The following is a 15,777-nucleotide window of genomic DNA, read 5'->3' as shown; positions in this document are numbered from 1 at the left end:
GTATAGGCATATGGATACAAGAAAGAGCATCCGAAAGTCACACGAGACAGATTTCTCATCCCATTCCAGATCCGTTTGATGAAAGCATGTATATTTTTGTTAACCTGTGTTGTACATCTGGCGTAGAAGTTTTACCATTTTCCATCGCAAAGATGGGTGTGATGGCGTCATCAAGTGTCAGTGCCCATCTGGATGTGGATGAAGAAAACGAGGATGCTTTCTCTACTTCAACATTGCTTTGTTGTTGTTATTGGTGTTTGACAGGATCTGATTTTTTTTGCTTTTTGTATCCACCAGTTGTCCAGTTGTTTTTCATTTCACAAACACGATGCTGAGCCTCAGAGAATCTCATATCTGAAATAGAATTGGTCTTGTATTCCGGGCGGACATCGGTGGGGTAAGGGTTTGCACGACCCGAACATCAAGATGAGAAGTTAAAAGTATGAGAAAGAAAACAAAACCGTATTCGACTTTTAAGAGGAAAATGCGCCATGAAGACCTCGGGTAATGTTGCGGCGACTCCCACCACTGAATGGCTCCTCTGCCGATCTTACATCATGGGTTTTTTCATGAGAGACAACCAAGCCATAGTAACATCTTTCGAAATACTCAATCCCGAAGTGTTAATCTTGGTCCAAGAAGGAGCCCAATTGTTTTTATCTAAAAAAAAACCACTTTCTTGGGTCTGAAGTGTTGAGTCCGATGGTGACTTTGCTTGTGCGACAAGGGTTATTACCCCAATCCTCTCCCGGCTCGTGCCGCCATTTCCCCGGCCCGATTATCCTAGTGGTGTAAATGTAAAGTTATTTTAGAATGTTTTATACGCAAAGGCATAGTAGTGGCTTCATGGAATTAATCCGAAGAAGATAACAAGACTAAGCCTCGCAACCAATTGTATTGTTAGCCTATGGGAAAAAATTAGTGTTAAATATTTTGTATATTCATCATCATATCATCAAGCCAAAGGGCTTAAATAAAAAAAAAATATTTGGTTGACAGTAACCGCTAGTAACGAAATGCAATTGTATACTATGTAATTTAGAAATAATCTCTTATTTATTTATAGAACAATATGTAGGCTTATATAATATTGAAATCTTGACCCAGAGGTAATGGGTCATAGTACATTATGTTATTATTTGTTTTATTTGTTATAAAATGGCTGCAACTTTTACATTCATTTTCTATGAAAAAACGCTTACGAATATAGGTAATATATTTTTTAGTACTATACAGTAAGCTAGCTCATCATAAGATTCCTCTGCTTCTAAGAAACACAAACAGTGCACTTCACGGCAATAAAAATACTTCAACCATACACGTACTATACACTTGAAGTAAAATCGAGAAGTAAGCTTAACATACGGTTCGGTGACAAAAAATACAAATACATCACTAATACAAACAAGATATGGCATAATAAACCTGGTCATGTTTCTCTGAAAGGCAGTTCAGCATACAACGCTTGAAAACTCCTCAAGCGATCATCAGGTGTCCTTTACTAAATCTTGAAAATCGTCTCAGACCTTTTGCAATGGGTTCAAACTACGGTAGTTTGTGAATGTAAGCTGCTTATCTATCTTATAACAATGATGATAATGATGATAATAACGACGACGACAACGATGACGATAATAATGAATGATGATGATAAAAACGACGACGATGATGACGATGCTGCAGGTGATGATGATGATGATGATAATGATGATGGTGGTGATGATGATGATGATGATAATGATGATGATGATGAAGATGATGATGATGACAGAAGATGCCATTTCTGGAACTGGTTAAACTTAACACATTTAATTCTATTTTGTTGTACATAGGTAATTGTATATGTTGCCTTGCCAAAAGAAATTAAAAGAGAGAGATAAGGCAGCGCATACCATAACGGTCAATATCGCGTAGCAACGGGCAATATATTTGAGTTGTTGGAGTTGAGTTAAATAGCTTTGTTGTTAAGAAGATCATGGGTTCAAGTACTATCAGTGTTGCAGGATTTTTTTTTTCTCACGACCAAAAAAACTCCACTACCTAAACCTAAGAATGTGTGTAAAGCATCCTGTTTGTATGTTTGTCTTGTGAAAAGGATCACCTACAAGTAGGAAAGTGACATATTCGTTGTTGACAATCCTTAGTGCAAGTGTTGCGTACCTAAATAAATTAATAAATAAAATAGAGGCAGGAATGGGATAGGAAAATTACGCTAAAGGTGGAATAATGACGTCACGACTGACGAATAATGCATGTTCTGTTAAAATGTGTACATCAACAAGGTGACAACTCATTGAAAGTGACAATCTATTAAAACCAATGACCTTGCTATGTTTCAAATTCATTATTTAGATTGAAACAAAGTAATCCAAAGTGTCAAGAATTTCGAACAAACGGAAGATTCATTTTCTGAATGTGCTAGATTCCAGCAACGAACTAGATTTTTTTGCAAATAATTATTGTGTATTGGAAGAATACCGATGATGATTGCATACGATATTCAACATCTTGCATGCCTTGCTAAAAAATCGCAGGCCTACTACGATATCCACAGTGGTATATACGTGACCAATCAGCCATATAAATGTATTCTAGACAGAAAACAACACCATCCATAAAAGACGTACATGAGCAGGAGCTTATACAGACAATATATTGTATTAACTGTGTATATTTATTGCTTCTATATCCTTTAAGCAGTTTCAATCCAATTTCATTGTACACATGAAGAGACTACTTCATCTTATCTCTTGCCTATCTTAAGTTACATTGTTGCAATGCTCAACAAATAAATAATATTGTGTTTAGTAAATTTTCACTAAAATACCGAGAGCAGTAAAAAATTGTAAGAAGTAAAACAAAATGATCAATACATAATAATGTCGAACAATGTACAGTTCAAGAACCAAATGGTCCACTGATTATATTTAGATAATATAATAGCATGCTCGCCTTGATAACGAGAGGATGCAGTTTTGAATCCCGCCAGGGACACTTTTTCATACATCTGAATAAAGGAACTTTCATTGAATATAAGAAAATAATAAATATATAAATATTTAATTTACCACAAATTTTTCCCACAACTTAAAATTTTAAGAAAAACGTGTTATTACAACATACTGGTTAAAATACAGTATTATGGTGTAAAGTAAAATTATGAACATCCAAATGCCAGTCTGTACACTTGGGTATGAACAATGCTGTAGCTAGCTTTCTACTGGGTCCACAAAGAATGGGTCCACATTTTTTAAAATTGGGTCCAAATTATGCAATTTAACTCATACAATGGGCCCAATTTTTGAAAAAAATGGGTCGAGATATCTCATATTTAGAATAAAATGTGCAAATTTTAAGAACATGGGTCCAGATTTGTTCATACCTTTGTGTAAAATTGGTCCACCCTGATATTGTCCCGCACTGTTTGAAAATCCTGGCTGCGCAACTGGGTATGAACAATATGCTGTATGTTACACTTATGTTGAGTTGTTAATTCCAAACAGGGCTCAGTAAGAAAAAGTATTGAATGGCAAAAATACGAGTGAGTGGATCATGGCAAGAATTGCTGTTTTTTTTTCCTGAATTTTCTTCATAAACATTGTTAACCAGCAGATAAAGTACAACTGTTGCCTTTCATCATTGAAAAATACATCCTAGTAACCTTTTCTAAAAAAAGTCCTAAATCATTCACTTTGACAGTGTCACAATTTGATGGTCACAAGTTAAAAATAACTGGCTAGGTTTTCAATTCTTTAACTCTAGATCACTTCTTACAGAACAAAAAATACAGGTTACCGCATATGCTCTTGTCGGACTATAAATCAATGTAGTAAACAAAAAGCACATGTGGTCAAACAAATAATTTATTAGAAATATTACACATGTGTAGGCAGCACATAGAGAGATACATCTATCCATTAGATACAATGTCATTAATAACAGTGATCAGACATTCTGACTCCAAAGAAGTAGAAATTTTATCAAGACGTTACAGCAAGCGCAGGATTGTTTTCAAATGGGCATTGTGACAGACTCCATTTTCTAATGATAAGTTCACGTAATACAAAAGGTTAACAGCTTGCAATAAAATTTAAAAAGAACATAGCAGGTTGTAAAAATACAACTTAATTGACAATAAAATATGAGCAAATTATTTCACATTTACAATCACACAGGTAGTGGTTTGGAATTTAAATGTCAACAGTAAGGCAAATTAGGACACATGCAGTGCCATAAAACATAGAGGGCAGTACATGGCAATATCATTCACAAACATACCTTATAATATGATAACAGCTGTACCAGCATGAACAAAGTAGAGATATATGAAAATCAGATAATTTTTTTTTTTCAAAATAAACTTTGTATTAGATCTTCATATTGGTGATTACATACAAATCCAATCCATGACTTATTGGCCTTTAGCTAACAATTTTAGCTATCATTATGACTGTTCTGATGTGATTTCATCATCACTACTGCTTGTTGTGTCGTCTGTGATTGCTAATCTTTGATGTACATAGTGCTTAGTACCACCCTCTGCATATTGCTGTACACAGTCTCCAGATCCTTGCAATATCCATTTAGTAGTAAGAAGGCCTTCAACGCCAACAGGACCACGTGAATGTATGCGTGTGGTACTAATGCCAACCTCAGCACCTTTAAAAAATTCAATAAAAAAGACATTAATGGATGAACGAAATTAATTCATCTATGGAAGCTAATTATTTACACCACAGATATAGATATGTAATATAAACTTGATATTTCACCATTTCCACTTATACTTGCAATAATCATATTCCATTTGTATAATGTAGTGCGAGCGACAATGAAGACGGTAAAATCATATTGTATTGTATAAAAATTAATTAAACATCAACATTTTATGTGATAGTACTTTAACATACAGCAAGTGTTAGTTCCAGTGTTGATCAATAAAAATCAGAATCAGAAGAAAATACAGTTGTCATCTTGGAAATTACAGTGGAATACAATAACTCTAAACATTCACAACATCAGAAAACATGAAAGGCTATATAGAATACAATCAAATAGATCTTTGTCCTATTGCCTACTATAATGAGTTTCTAGCACATGTATAGATTAAAGGTAAAAATGAGATTAGAAATCCAGACATTCTACACTTTGAGGAAGACGGCATCCAGATCTTAAATAATGATATTCCGAGTTAAGTGTGTCGTCGGTGTCATTTACGATGGCGGTTTTTTTTTAAATAAATTTTTTTTATTTTATGATGTAAACCATTCCACCAAATAATTTTCAGGCCTTATCAATAATAACTTGTAACTTTTGTAGATCATTTTCCTTTATTCAACTATATGAAACCACAAAAACTATATAATATTTCACATTGAATTACAGTAAGTATAATAAAAAGATAAGTTTATATACTTTGTCAGCAAAAATAATTATATTTTGGTATTAAAGGAAGCTCACCTAAGAATTGAAAAAAAACATTGAAACTTACCAAGTCCAAAGCGATAACCATCAGCAAATCTTGTACTGCAATTATGGAAAACACTTGCACTATCTACTGCCTTCAGAAAATAATCCGCAACCTCCTCTGCAAAACACAAAGGTTAATATTTACTGGAGTAAATACAATGATTGCAAAACAAATAAAATCATTAATATAATGCTATCAATATTAATAACTATAACAAGCAATTAAAAATATCATCAGTCAAGCAGTTAATACTTAACAAAAATGTAAACACAAATATCTTTAAAAGTATAGGTTTTAGTGAAATATATGGTATTTATTCAGAACTAAATATTTAAAGATGTAAGACATGGCAGCCAAAAGGCTGAATTGTGAAATATGTTTACATCAAAAATAAACTAACAATAACATTTTAGAAACTTACAAAACAACTAAAAAATTACACTATCATGACTATAAGAAAAATACATCACATAATTTGAATTACACAACCTATAAATAGGCTGTGCTTCATATTAATTATCAATTGTTTATAATGTAGTCATTTGCTACATACTTCTACAATTATATGACATTTGCTTTACTGTATAACAGTGCTTCGTTCATTCTGATTTTGTGTACTTGCCTTAAAGTTTACTTTGCCTAACTCAAATAAGTTCCAAGTCAATCTTATTATATTTACATGCCAAATTGTTATGTTTTCCATTAATTAATGATCTACAAGTAAAATTTTATCTAAGTTGAACACCTTTCAATGCCATATTGGATTCAACTTAGGCAAGTTCAACTGGATTTCTCATACAAGGACCTCGAAAGTCCAGTTCAGGACATTTTATAGCAGTACTTGCATCTTGTTGCTTGGTTGTTATTGAGGGGTTTTTTTCCCTTTTTACTGGCACAATTCGAAGAATTTTGTAAGAAATATACACTTTGATATAAATTGAAAAAAAGATATTATGAATGGCCTGATCGTGAAGTTATGATTGCAATGTTGTGATGCAAATAAATCAAATAAAATTGTTATTACATCTTACAAATTTCTACACTAAATTATACAGTATTATACCATTTCTTAAACAATCGATTGGGAACTTTTTCGTTGATATGCTATGCCCGATACAGTGTTTACACCATTGCTTTAAATACAGGAACAAATGATGTTATTAATCAAGCATAGCCTGATAATAATAACTTATGTGTTTATATTATTATGGTTTCAGTCATTTACCCATAACTAACAACTTCATCCAACAAATTGTAACAGTAGAAAACACATTAGTATACCATAGCATTCTATAATACATCATAACAAAATAACAATAAATTTAACAAAGTAGTTTGCCTGGATATGATTATACTAAAAGCCAAAAAAAGTCTGCTACACACCACAGTATTATACAAATCGATCAGAAACTAATCTGAAAAATAAAGATGTATGAACCATTGTAAACAACCTTGAACCAGCATCCTCATTGCGGAATTTAATTTTGAGAATCATGAAGATATTTATTTATAGCTGTATTTATATCTTTTTACTAAAACTACAGTATGCTAAAAACAAAGTGGCTGATTAAACCTGGAATTATAAACTCCTAACATAGAAAATTGTAAACATGTAGTTGCCAGTCTAATATAGTTAGGTACAGTAAGATAGCTCAGCTTTACCAGGCCTGTATAGTGTTGCAAATATTAATAGCTGTCAATGTTAAGCCCACATATAATACATTAACATGCTTTGATGAGGATGAATGTAAAATACACTACAATTCAATGAGAATTTATCTGGTATTGCATCTTCTGGAACATTAACACAGCAAGTAGTCAACAAGATACACTCAGATGAAGTTCAATTGTGGTCATAGGTAAAAATGTTTCATGTATCTTCTTAATAATTACTAATGCTGATGTCACTTGAATTGAACTCACTAAAAGCAATCACTATTTTGAAGTCATAGCTATGTTCACACAAGTAACAAATTGTTGTTGAAGCCATGCTTAGTGGCGACAGTACTGTATGTCAACCAAGATTGTCTGGGAGCAGAAGATGTAACACTATGTAATTAAGTGTTCACACTCAAACAATTTTGTATAAATCATTTGCTGCTACTAAAGCAAGGCTTTAGCAGCGATTCATTAAACCCACTTAGAGTTTGCCATATAAAAAACACATTAAAAATGATGCTAATAATGTAGTGCCGTAGCTTCATGTTTGTGAAGGCTGGCTTATCTTCTCTCAAGTTTGTACTATAATAAGTAGGTTTGCAGTACACAACATAGATAGTTCTGTTGTGCTGTTGATAATGTCAACATTTCAAATAGATTGCTGTAATCATCTTTTAGAATTTTCCTGAAAACGACTAGAGCAATTTATTCAGAATGTCGAGACTACTGTACCTATGTGGTGTACCACAAACATATATATTACCAGTGTTCCCAATGCAAACTTTTAAACAATATTTCATTCATTATGCATGTGCAGATACATTAGTAACTTGCACTGTGCCACTTTCATCTAACATCCAAGAGAGTGTTGATATGAACTGTTGTTCTCTGTATTCTAATCAGGCTTATTTTAAAGCCCACTCAGTTGCTTTGCAGTGTTATTAGACCCAACGATAACGGTACTAAATAAATGTCTATGGTTCGGGTAGACTGTATTTGGTATGCATTTTTAAACCTACTTAAATTTAGCCTTCAAATTCAAGCTTAATAATGCATTCGTACCAAACAGAGTTAACAACCATCTAAAGGTAACAGACCATTAATACATAATTAACAACACGGTTCAGGTCGGCTGTATTTGGTATGAATTTTTGAAAACATTGGTGTTAGTCTTTAAACACTTTTGTTTACAAAAAATTGTTTCCATAAAAACATCTATAGGTGTAGATGTAAATCATGATCTAAACACTTCATTTTCGACATTAAGTAAACAACTGAACCAGAAAACATACAACATGCAACCTTACTTCTTTTAGTGGTCATGAATAAATGTTCTCTTTTATCGGAACAAATCACTATGTTAACAGAGCAAGCGAGCATACCCGCTAGTAGGTGCATCTCTACACTTGTTTTTACAGCGCATAGAGACTTTTGTGTTTTGCACTTTATAAATCTAAAACCATTAAACATTAGGTGATAATTTTTATACTGGCTTTCACCTGCCTACACATATAGCCATTTTTTATTTGTTAACTTTTCCCCCTTTTCATAACAAAAGGTGTTGTCTGCTGCTCTATTGCTCTGGGTTACATACCATGAGCACCTAGTGAATGCAACCTACTCTTGTTACCCCACATACAATGGCGGCTCTAGGATATATTTTCTAGGGGGGGGGGGGAGGGCTGAGCTGTCCCAAATGAAAATTTTAAAGAATAGGAACCTCTGGATGGCCAAAAATGACACTCGCTGATTGTGACAGACATGTGTTGGCTTGGCGTGGGCCTATTTTTATATATTTTTTAGTCCAACCACCCGACGAGCTATGTCCAATGGGGGGACTTGACCTGTTGTTCCCCCCGCTGGCGCCGCCACTGCCCACATAATGTAGTAACTCACAACATGAATTTTACATATATAATACCCTTGTCATTTTGAGCTTGCTGTCTTTTCCTAGAGCATTATTGGATTTGAGGATGGGATCTTTTCACTAACAGTGCAAAAAACAGTCAAACAAAACCAAAATGCAATGCATGCCATTCTGTGTTTCAGAACTGACTTAAAAGAACTAAATTTTTCTTGCTATATATCAGCCAAATGTGAATGACCTAGACAAAAGTTTTTGACAATTTTCTACATGCTGAATTTTGCGAGATCAATATTGATCTAAAACAACCACCGATTTTTGACATGGACTGCTTATTCAGAGACAATTTTTAGAGAAACTAACACTTACAGGGACGTTTCATATAAATTAGAGAAGATCCAACTGAGACAATTTTTTCAAAACTTACCCTGGCGGATTTTCGTTATGATACATATAGATCCATTTTTCTTGAATAATATTTTTACCAATTCCATGTGGTAATAGTAATGGCGACAGGGATATACTTATAAAGCACATAATACTGTAATCATCTCTATGCGCCAAAAACCATAACCCAAGTGCAAGGTAATAGGCAGAAGATAAAACAAAAAATAATGGAATAAAGATCATTGTATGTGAAAAATGACGTCACCACCTCCATCAATAATTTTAGTTTAGAAAAAAGTTAGTTACAAGATGTGGTGGCAAACAGTGTAAGGTCTCAAAGGGTCACACATTCCCTCTGCCCTGGTGCAACCCCAGACCCCAACCTATGGTATGTGGGGTAACAAAAGAGTAGGTTTCACATTTCACATTCACTAGGTGCACATGTGACCCAGAGCGATAGAGCAGTGAACAAAACCTTTTATTATGAAATTACTTTAGGTTTTTGCTCTTGTTGAGCATAAGGAGCAGGAGACACCGGGTTGCTCAAGCACTCCACTTCTTGGATATGCCACTACATAAATGATCACCAATTTGACTCTACTTCAAAAAATACCTTAACAGTATATATCACCCATGAGGTCTAATGGTACGACAATCGCGACAGTTCATTTCCTTTTTCAAACACCTAATAAGGAACTTTTTCATTGATAGGCTAAGCATGGTATAATCTTTAGGGTTTTTTTCAGTTTTTATATATATTAACCATGTTGTTGTTTTTCTTTTGATCGCTGGTCTGTAGTTTATGTATAGTTTGTTTATAAATCATGATCTGTAATAAGTTAGCATCACTCCCTCTAGGTGGCCATACATAGATACAGTACTCCACATAAGGCTATATGCTGGGCTTCAGTAGCTCCCACCTTAGGCCAGTGGTGGTGCCAGAAAGGGGTCAAGGAGGGCAATTATCCTCCCACCCTCCATCAGACAGGCCAAGGTAGCAATGTTGCACCCAAGTTTTAAGGTAGGTGTAACACGTGGAATTATTAAGTAAAATATGTTATTTCCTTTGAATCACTAATAACAATTGCACCACATACTGAAGCACTAGGCACTTTACTATTTTTAATTTTTATTATCATATTTCAGGGCTGCAGTATATAGCAACATTGTTCCTCCTTATTATTAGCTTTGCCCACTTCCTTGTTGTTTTATGTTTTTGTTTTACAAAATCCAAGCACTAAAACATTAAAGATATGCATATATTTACACCACAAAATGGTTTAGAATTAATTTCTATATCAGTGTTTAACACAACCTTTCTGGGCCAGAGGACCACTTCCTACACCATGAACAAATTTTCGGACCATTTCATATACTAATATCTAGTTAGTAATCAGACCAATACTGACGTAGTAGAATCAGAACATTATTTATGCTGCTGGTTAAGATCTCTGTATTTGCTGTGCAATCAGAACTAGTGTTGTTCAACTACGCATGCATGTAAATTTTAAATAAAATTTAGATATAAAATTATTAACTACAAAAGAAAATGATTTTTTAGCTCCAATGAGGAGCTCTAGAAACACTCGGCTATATTAATATACTCTACTGTCTCTATTATACTGCCGTCATCGGAGCTCTTGAGATTACAAAAACTTGTTTAGCTTGTTTTCAAATAGAAAGAAAATTGTCCTCTAATAGTCTGAATACCTTGTTGAAATGATACTAGAGATAAGATGTTTTCCCATTAATAATCTCAAATTTTAAATTTTTTAGCATTCTTGAGTATTTGATGAATTTATCTCATGAAGTAGGCCCAAGGGGGTGGACAGAAAACATACTGAGAGCCTACTGCTTCAGTGAGACTGGATTCTCAATGGAAAAACAATATGTATAAACAACTTGAAAAAAAAATACTAAATGGGGCATTGCATGGATCTTGTCATTATGTACAGTATGTGAAAAATCAGGTCACGTATCAGTCATCACAATTCTTTCACTGTCTCAACTAAAAGTTGTATTATATTTTTCTTATTTGCATTGTTAGCTTGAATATCTATTGAGGCTTGTACTTGCGTCTCCACAGGGACAGTTTCGTAGGTAGATCCATAAGAGTATTTCAATGATATCTTTCATTTTCACCGACAAGTAGAAAAATACAAGATGTTTAATAACCATAATGTCATCAAGTTTTACGCTGGCAATAACTTACTGAGAAATTTCTTGAAGGGACAAATTTATGATTATCACAGTGAGAAATAAAGTTTTGTTTTGTATTCCACAAATTCAATTGATAGTTTTCGTTATAACTGCATCAGTTATTCATTCAAGAATATTTACACTATTTGAAATGCCAGGGTGAGTGTGCCCATTTTCTTTGATAAAATTACAGCCATACAAAATTAAATCAAATGCATAACTTACCTTATGAGTTGAGCCTTACACAGTTAATGCCTATAGGAATGTTGGAGATATAAATTTTCTATATATCCCCGGACTAACAAGTACTAAAACAACTTTGTCGTATCACCCTCTCATGGGTGCTAAAAGCACATATGACGGTAGAAAAAACATGTGCACAAACATATGGAAATGAGATTAAACACAAAAATTCAGGACAATAACAATGGCTTTAGTGCTTTGCTAGAGGCTGGAAAAGCCAATTATGGTGATGATGTAGCCATTTATATCATTACTATTTACCCAAGGAGTATCTCACCACCACAGGCAGTACAGTCTAGCTTCTAATTGCAATCTATCACCCAAAATCTTGTTTAAAATGTTGATTAATTAGTATTCAGGAACAGTTGAAGCTTACTTATAACTAGATATTTGTGTCTCTTCATGCTAAGCAGAACACTAGATCATCCTCTTACATACATCTAAGACTGTTATTGTAGCTTTTTATCCATTAATTCCTTATCAACTTAAATTCTATGAAGAATCAATGATAATCCAGCATTGAATTAAATGGCTAATAGATGGATATCTCAACGATGTTTAAATCTTCCTATTCACTACATTTTTTTTCCCTTAAGATTTTTCTCATAGAAGCCTTATGAAAGGGCAACTATATAAAAAGATAGTGGAATAAATCTGGTCAATTGATTGACTGATTGATTTTTAATGTTACTATTAGAAGGCTTGAATAGAGTACGGTAGTTTTCCTATGATCTCTTATTAATGGTGAGATTTATATAAGTAATGCTTTATGCAGATCTAACAAAATCTCCTCCATTCAGCTAATTTTCATAAACTATTCATATCATGTTATTATTCTCACATTTGACATTCAGTGTAAATGAACTTTTTAAAGAGGAGTTATTTGCATCATGTCACTAAATAAGTGGTATATATGTACTTATAAGACATTGATAATTGTATGATTTTAAATGGGTGCAGCAACTATCAATGTTTTATTAACAAGGTATTTGTCAAATAAGATTAATTAAAACATTTGACCTGATGTAGTAACGCTTTTACCACATACCATATCAGCTCAGTCAAAAGTAAAGTGGAAGGTGTATGCATGGGGTTGAAAAGGGGTAAAAAGAACATATGGCACCTTCTAAATCTGACAGGTAATAGAAATACAGGTACACCATGAAAACTCATTTCATCTTCTCCATATGCAGACAATTTCTTATGCTGTGAATTATTGTGTAGCTAAGAAAACTTTTACTCACTTCACTTGATACTAAATATGAGACCTACTGTACGCTAGCGTAAAAAATTATCAAAGGACTCATTTTTGCAACTGCGAGAAGTGGAAAATCATGTAGCACTGTCCTAATTTAAGTAACATCCATGTAAAAAACACCAGCCATTCCGTAGGCTTGCAACTCTCCTCTGATACGCTATGAGTAATCAGTCAAAGGTTTTATTAAAGTCAGATTTCTCTCCTCAAAATAACCCTCCCATGAGAGTTAGGTTGGGTAAGGAATAACATATTTGTTTTATATCGGTAGTGGGCCAGTACTTTAATGTAGACACTGGTTCCATCAAGTTAAAGTGCACTGTTTGTGCTGTTAAAAATATTCAACCTACACAAAACATATCCAAATGCAGTGGCATATCTAGTGAGATGTACGGTGGGCTTCCAGTCGCCATCCACACCCCCCCCAACCCCCCAAAAAAAAAAAAAGCACAAATAGCTAGCACCCCCTTACCTAATCATTGAACTCTCCCACTTCACCTTCGCGCACTCATCAGCCTCCCCCCCCCACCCATTTCAAGAATCCTAGACATGCCACTGTTTCAATGTAACTTTCATATCGGCTGACTATACTTTATAATATAGACACATATATACGTACGAATTCTGTTTATTTACTGAGTAGTTACACTGTATGGTACGGAATCTCATCTTAATTTTTGCATGCAAAGTGAGGAGTGGATACACTCCAACTGTCTCACTTTCGCTTTCATAATTAAGGTCCTACTGTCCTGCCTCCAGACTATCCGGCAATGTAACAAATGTACTAATACAATATTGTAGGCTTTTTATTATATATCTCATCACCACAAACCTTTTGATTCATTTTTGCTGTTTGGAAAAGCAATCAGGGGCAGATCCAGAGATGTCCAACAGGGGGAGGGGGGCGAAAGGGGGGGCTGAAATTTGGGCCGACCGAGACAACCCTGAAATAGGAGGTCCGGGGGCATGCCCCCGCAAAATTTCTGTGTTTTAGACGCCCGAAAATAACATTTGAGGCATTCTGGGCTATCGTTTTTTCTTTTTCTTTCTTTTTTTCTCCTTTTTTTTTTACCTCTCAAAAGGAGGGGCCGCCCCCGACCTAAATCCTCCCCTGATTATCGCTCAAGTTTGCATTGAAATTGTTCAAATAATTTCATTTAGTTTTCTTGAATTATTAGAAATCAATAATTTCAATTATACTAATATGCATCTACTCACAATGATTAATAACCAAAAAAAAAGAAAAATTTTCCTAGCAATACAATATGGAATTTGGAGTTACTGTAAAAATGTTTAATTTCATTTGACTTCAGATTTACTGGAAAAGAAGGGCTACCGTATATACATAAATTTTGGCAGGCATTTTCAATTATTTGATTTATTATGTTCAGTTTGAAATACAGTTCTGTGAACCAGTCTACAGCCTGAAACAATTCATTCATTCAAATCTTCCATCTTCCATTAGCACAGACAAAAAAGTATCAATACAAAACAACTAAATGTCTTCTGTCATTCACAGATTTAATGATTCAAATAATGTAATAAAAATGTCAAAAATCAATCCTTTACTCAAATTGATTTGCTGATCTTAATATACTGTACCCACAAGTCATTTTGATAGAAATGTACAGCAGAATCATTCTGATTGGTGGTCCCACTGTGTGATTCTAATTCCAACTTATCATTCTAACTTTTTGGAATGTCTGGCTTATTGGGCATATCAAATGACTTATTGGAAATGCAATATAAAGCTTAGAATGATCAAATGTTGATTACGATTCTCCTTGTACAGTTTAGAAAATACTTTTATCATCAATGATTAGGAGTAATAATCTTGAGTACTGTGTGTGGGTGGTACGTCCTACAGATACATTAGTCTTTGAAGGTATACACCATTTTTGCTACATTTGAAATGAAAATTTCTGAGAACCTAGCACTGGGGGATATCCAAAAGCTTAGGCATTTTGCTCTACGTAGTTACAATGTTTATCTGTGTTCTGTGACTGGTGCTAGACCTTCTTGTAATCAGTTAGCCTAGGCTTAGGCTAGTCTTTCAAAACAAAATGCCAAAAAAAAAAAAAAAAAAAAAAAAAAATATTAAATAGAGGTGTATAAAACCTGCAGTGTTTTTGGTTGTCATAGTACTCAAAAGAAGATGTGTTTGGAAAAATGAAATTTGCTCCGACTAGGCTGCTGGATGTCCCCAGTTAAAACTTGTGAGACGTTATGGAGCTGTTTCAAAATAGACCCGATAAAATAGTACAAAGAGACCGAATGAATTACCTTCTACACCCTCCACCGGACAACAAGTGCAGCCTTACATCATAAGTGAGTACAGACAGATACAAAAAATTTGTTAAAACTAATATGGTATTTTTAATGAATTTCACCTTTGACCAATGGTCTCTTTCAAAAAAAAAAATTACAGTAACTTACTTCTCGGTTGTCTCCTTTTTTGGGGATTTTAAAAAGACATAAGGTCAAAGGAAAAGGCTAAGTAATGGAAATTTGATATTTTTGACTGAACTTACCTTCAAGCAAAAAACAAAATAACGAAAATTCCCAAACACAGCCTGCGTTTTGTTTGGTCTTCAGGCACAAGGCTGAGATATGCACTCTATGAAATGACTGCTCTAGCTTATTTATATATTTATTATTTTGAATTTTTCAAGTACATTCTATTAATGCTAGATGACTTTC

The 15,777-nt window shown here is 33.9% G+C and overlaps 1 protein-coding gene across 3 annotated transcripts in view; it reads right to left on the bottom strand.

Moving 5' to 3' along the window:
- Window positions 1-3,847: 3,847 nt before the first annotated feature.
- Window positions 3,848-15,777, bottom strand: part of LOC117102981 (delta-1-pyrroline-5-carboxylate synthase-like) — a 62,777-nt gene continuing 50,847 nt past the window's right edge. For all 3 annotated transcript variants that reach the window (XM_033243446.1, XM_033243448.1, XM_033243447.1), the window contains exons 14-15: window positions 5,492-5,587; window positions 3,848-4,659 (exon numbers count right to left, since the gene is read on the bottom strand). In XM_033243446.1, coding sequence (XP_033099337.1) covers window positions 4,445-4,659; window positions 5,492-5,587 — 311 coding nt within the window. In that variant the 3' untranslated portion in view covers window positions 3,848-4,444. The remainder of the gene's footprint in view (window positions 4,660-5,491; window positions 5,588-15,777) is intronic.

Source organism: Anneissia japonica, unplaced genomic scaffold (genome assembly GCF_011630105.1).
Source record: "Anneissia japonica isolate Jap-2015-1 unplaced genomic scaffold, ASM1163010v1 scaffold287721_len753485_cov172, whole genome shotgun sequence".
Classification (NCBI taxonomy): Eukaryota; Metazoa; Echinodermata; class Crinoidea; order Comatulida; family Comatulidae; genus Anneissia; species Anneissia japonica.
Note: the sequence above shows the minus strand (reverse complement) of the source record. Positions and strands in the feature narration are given on the sequence as shown.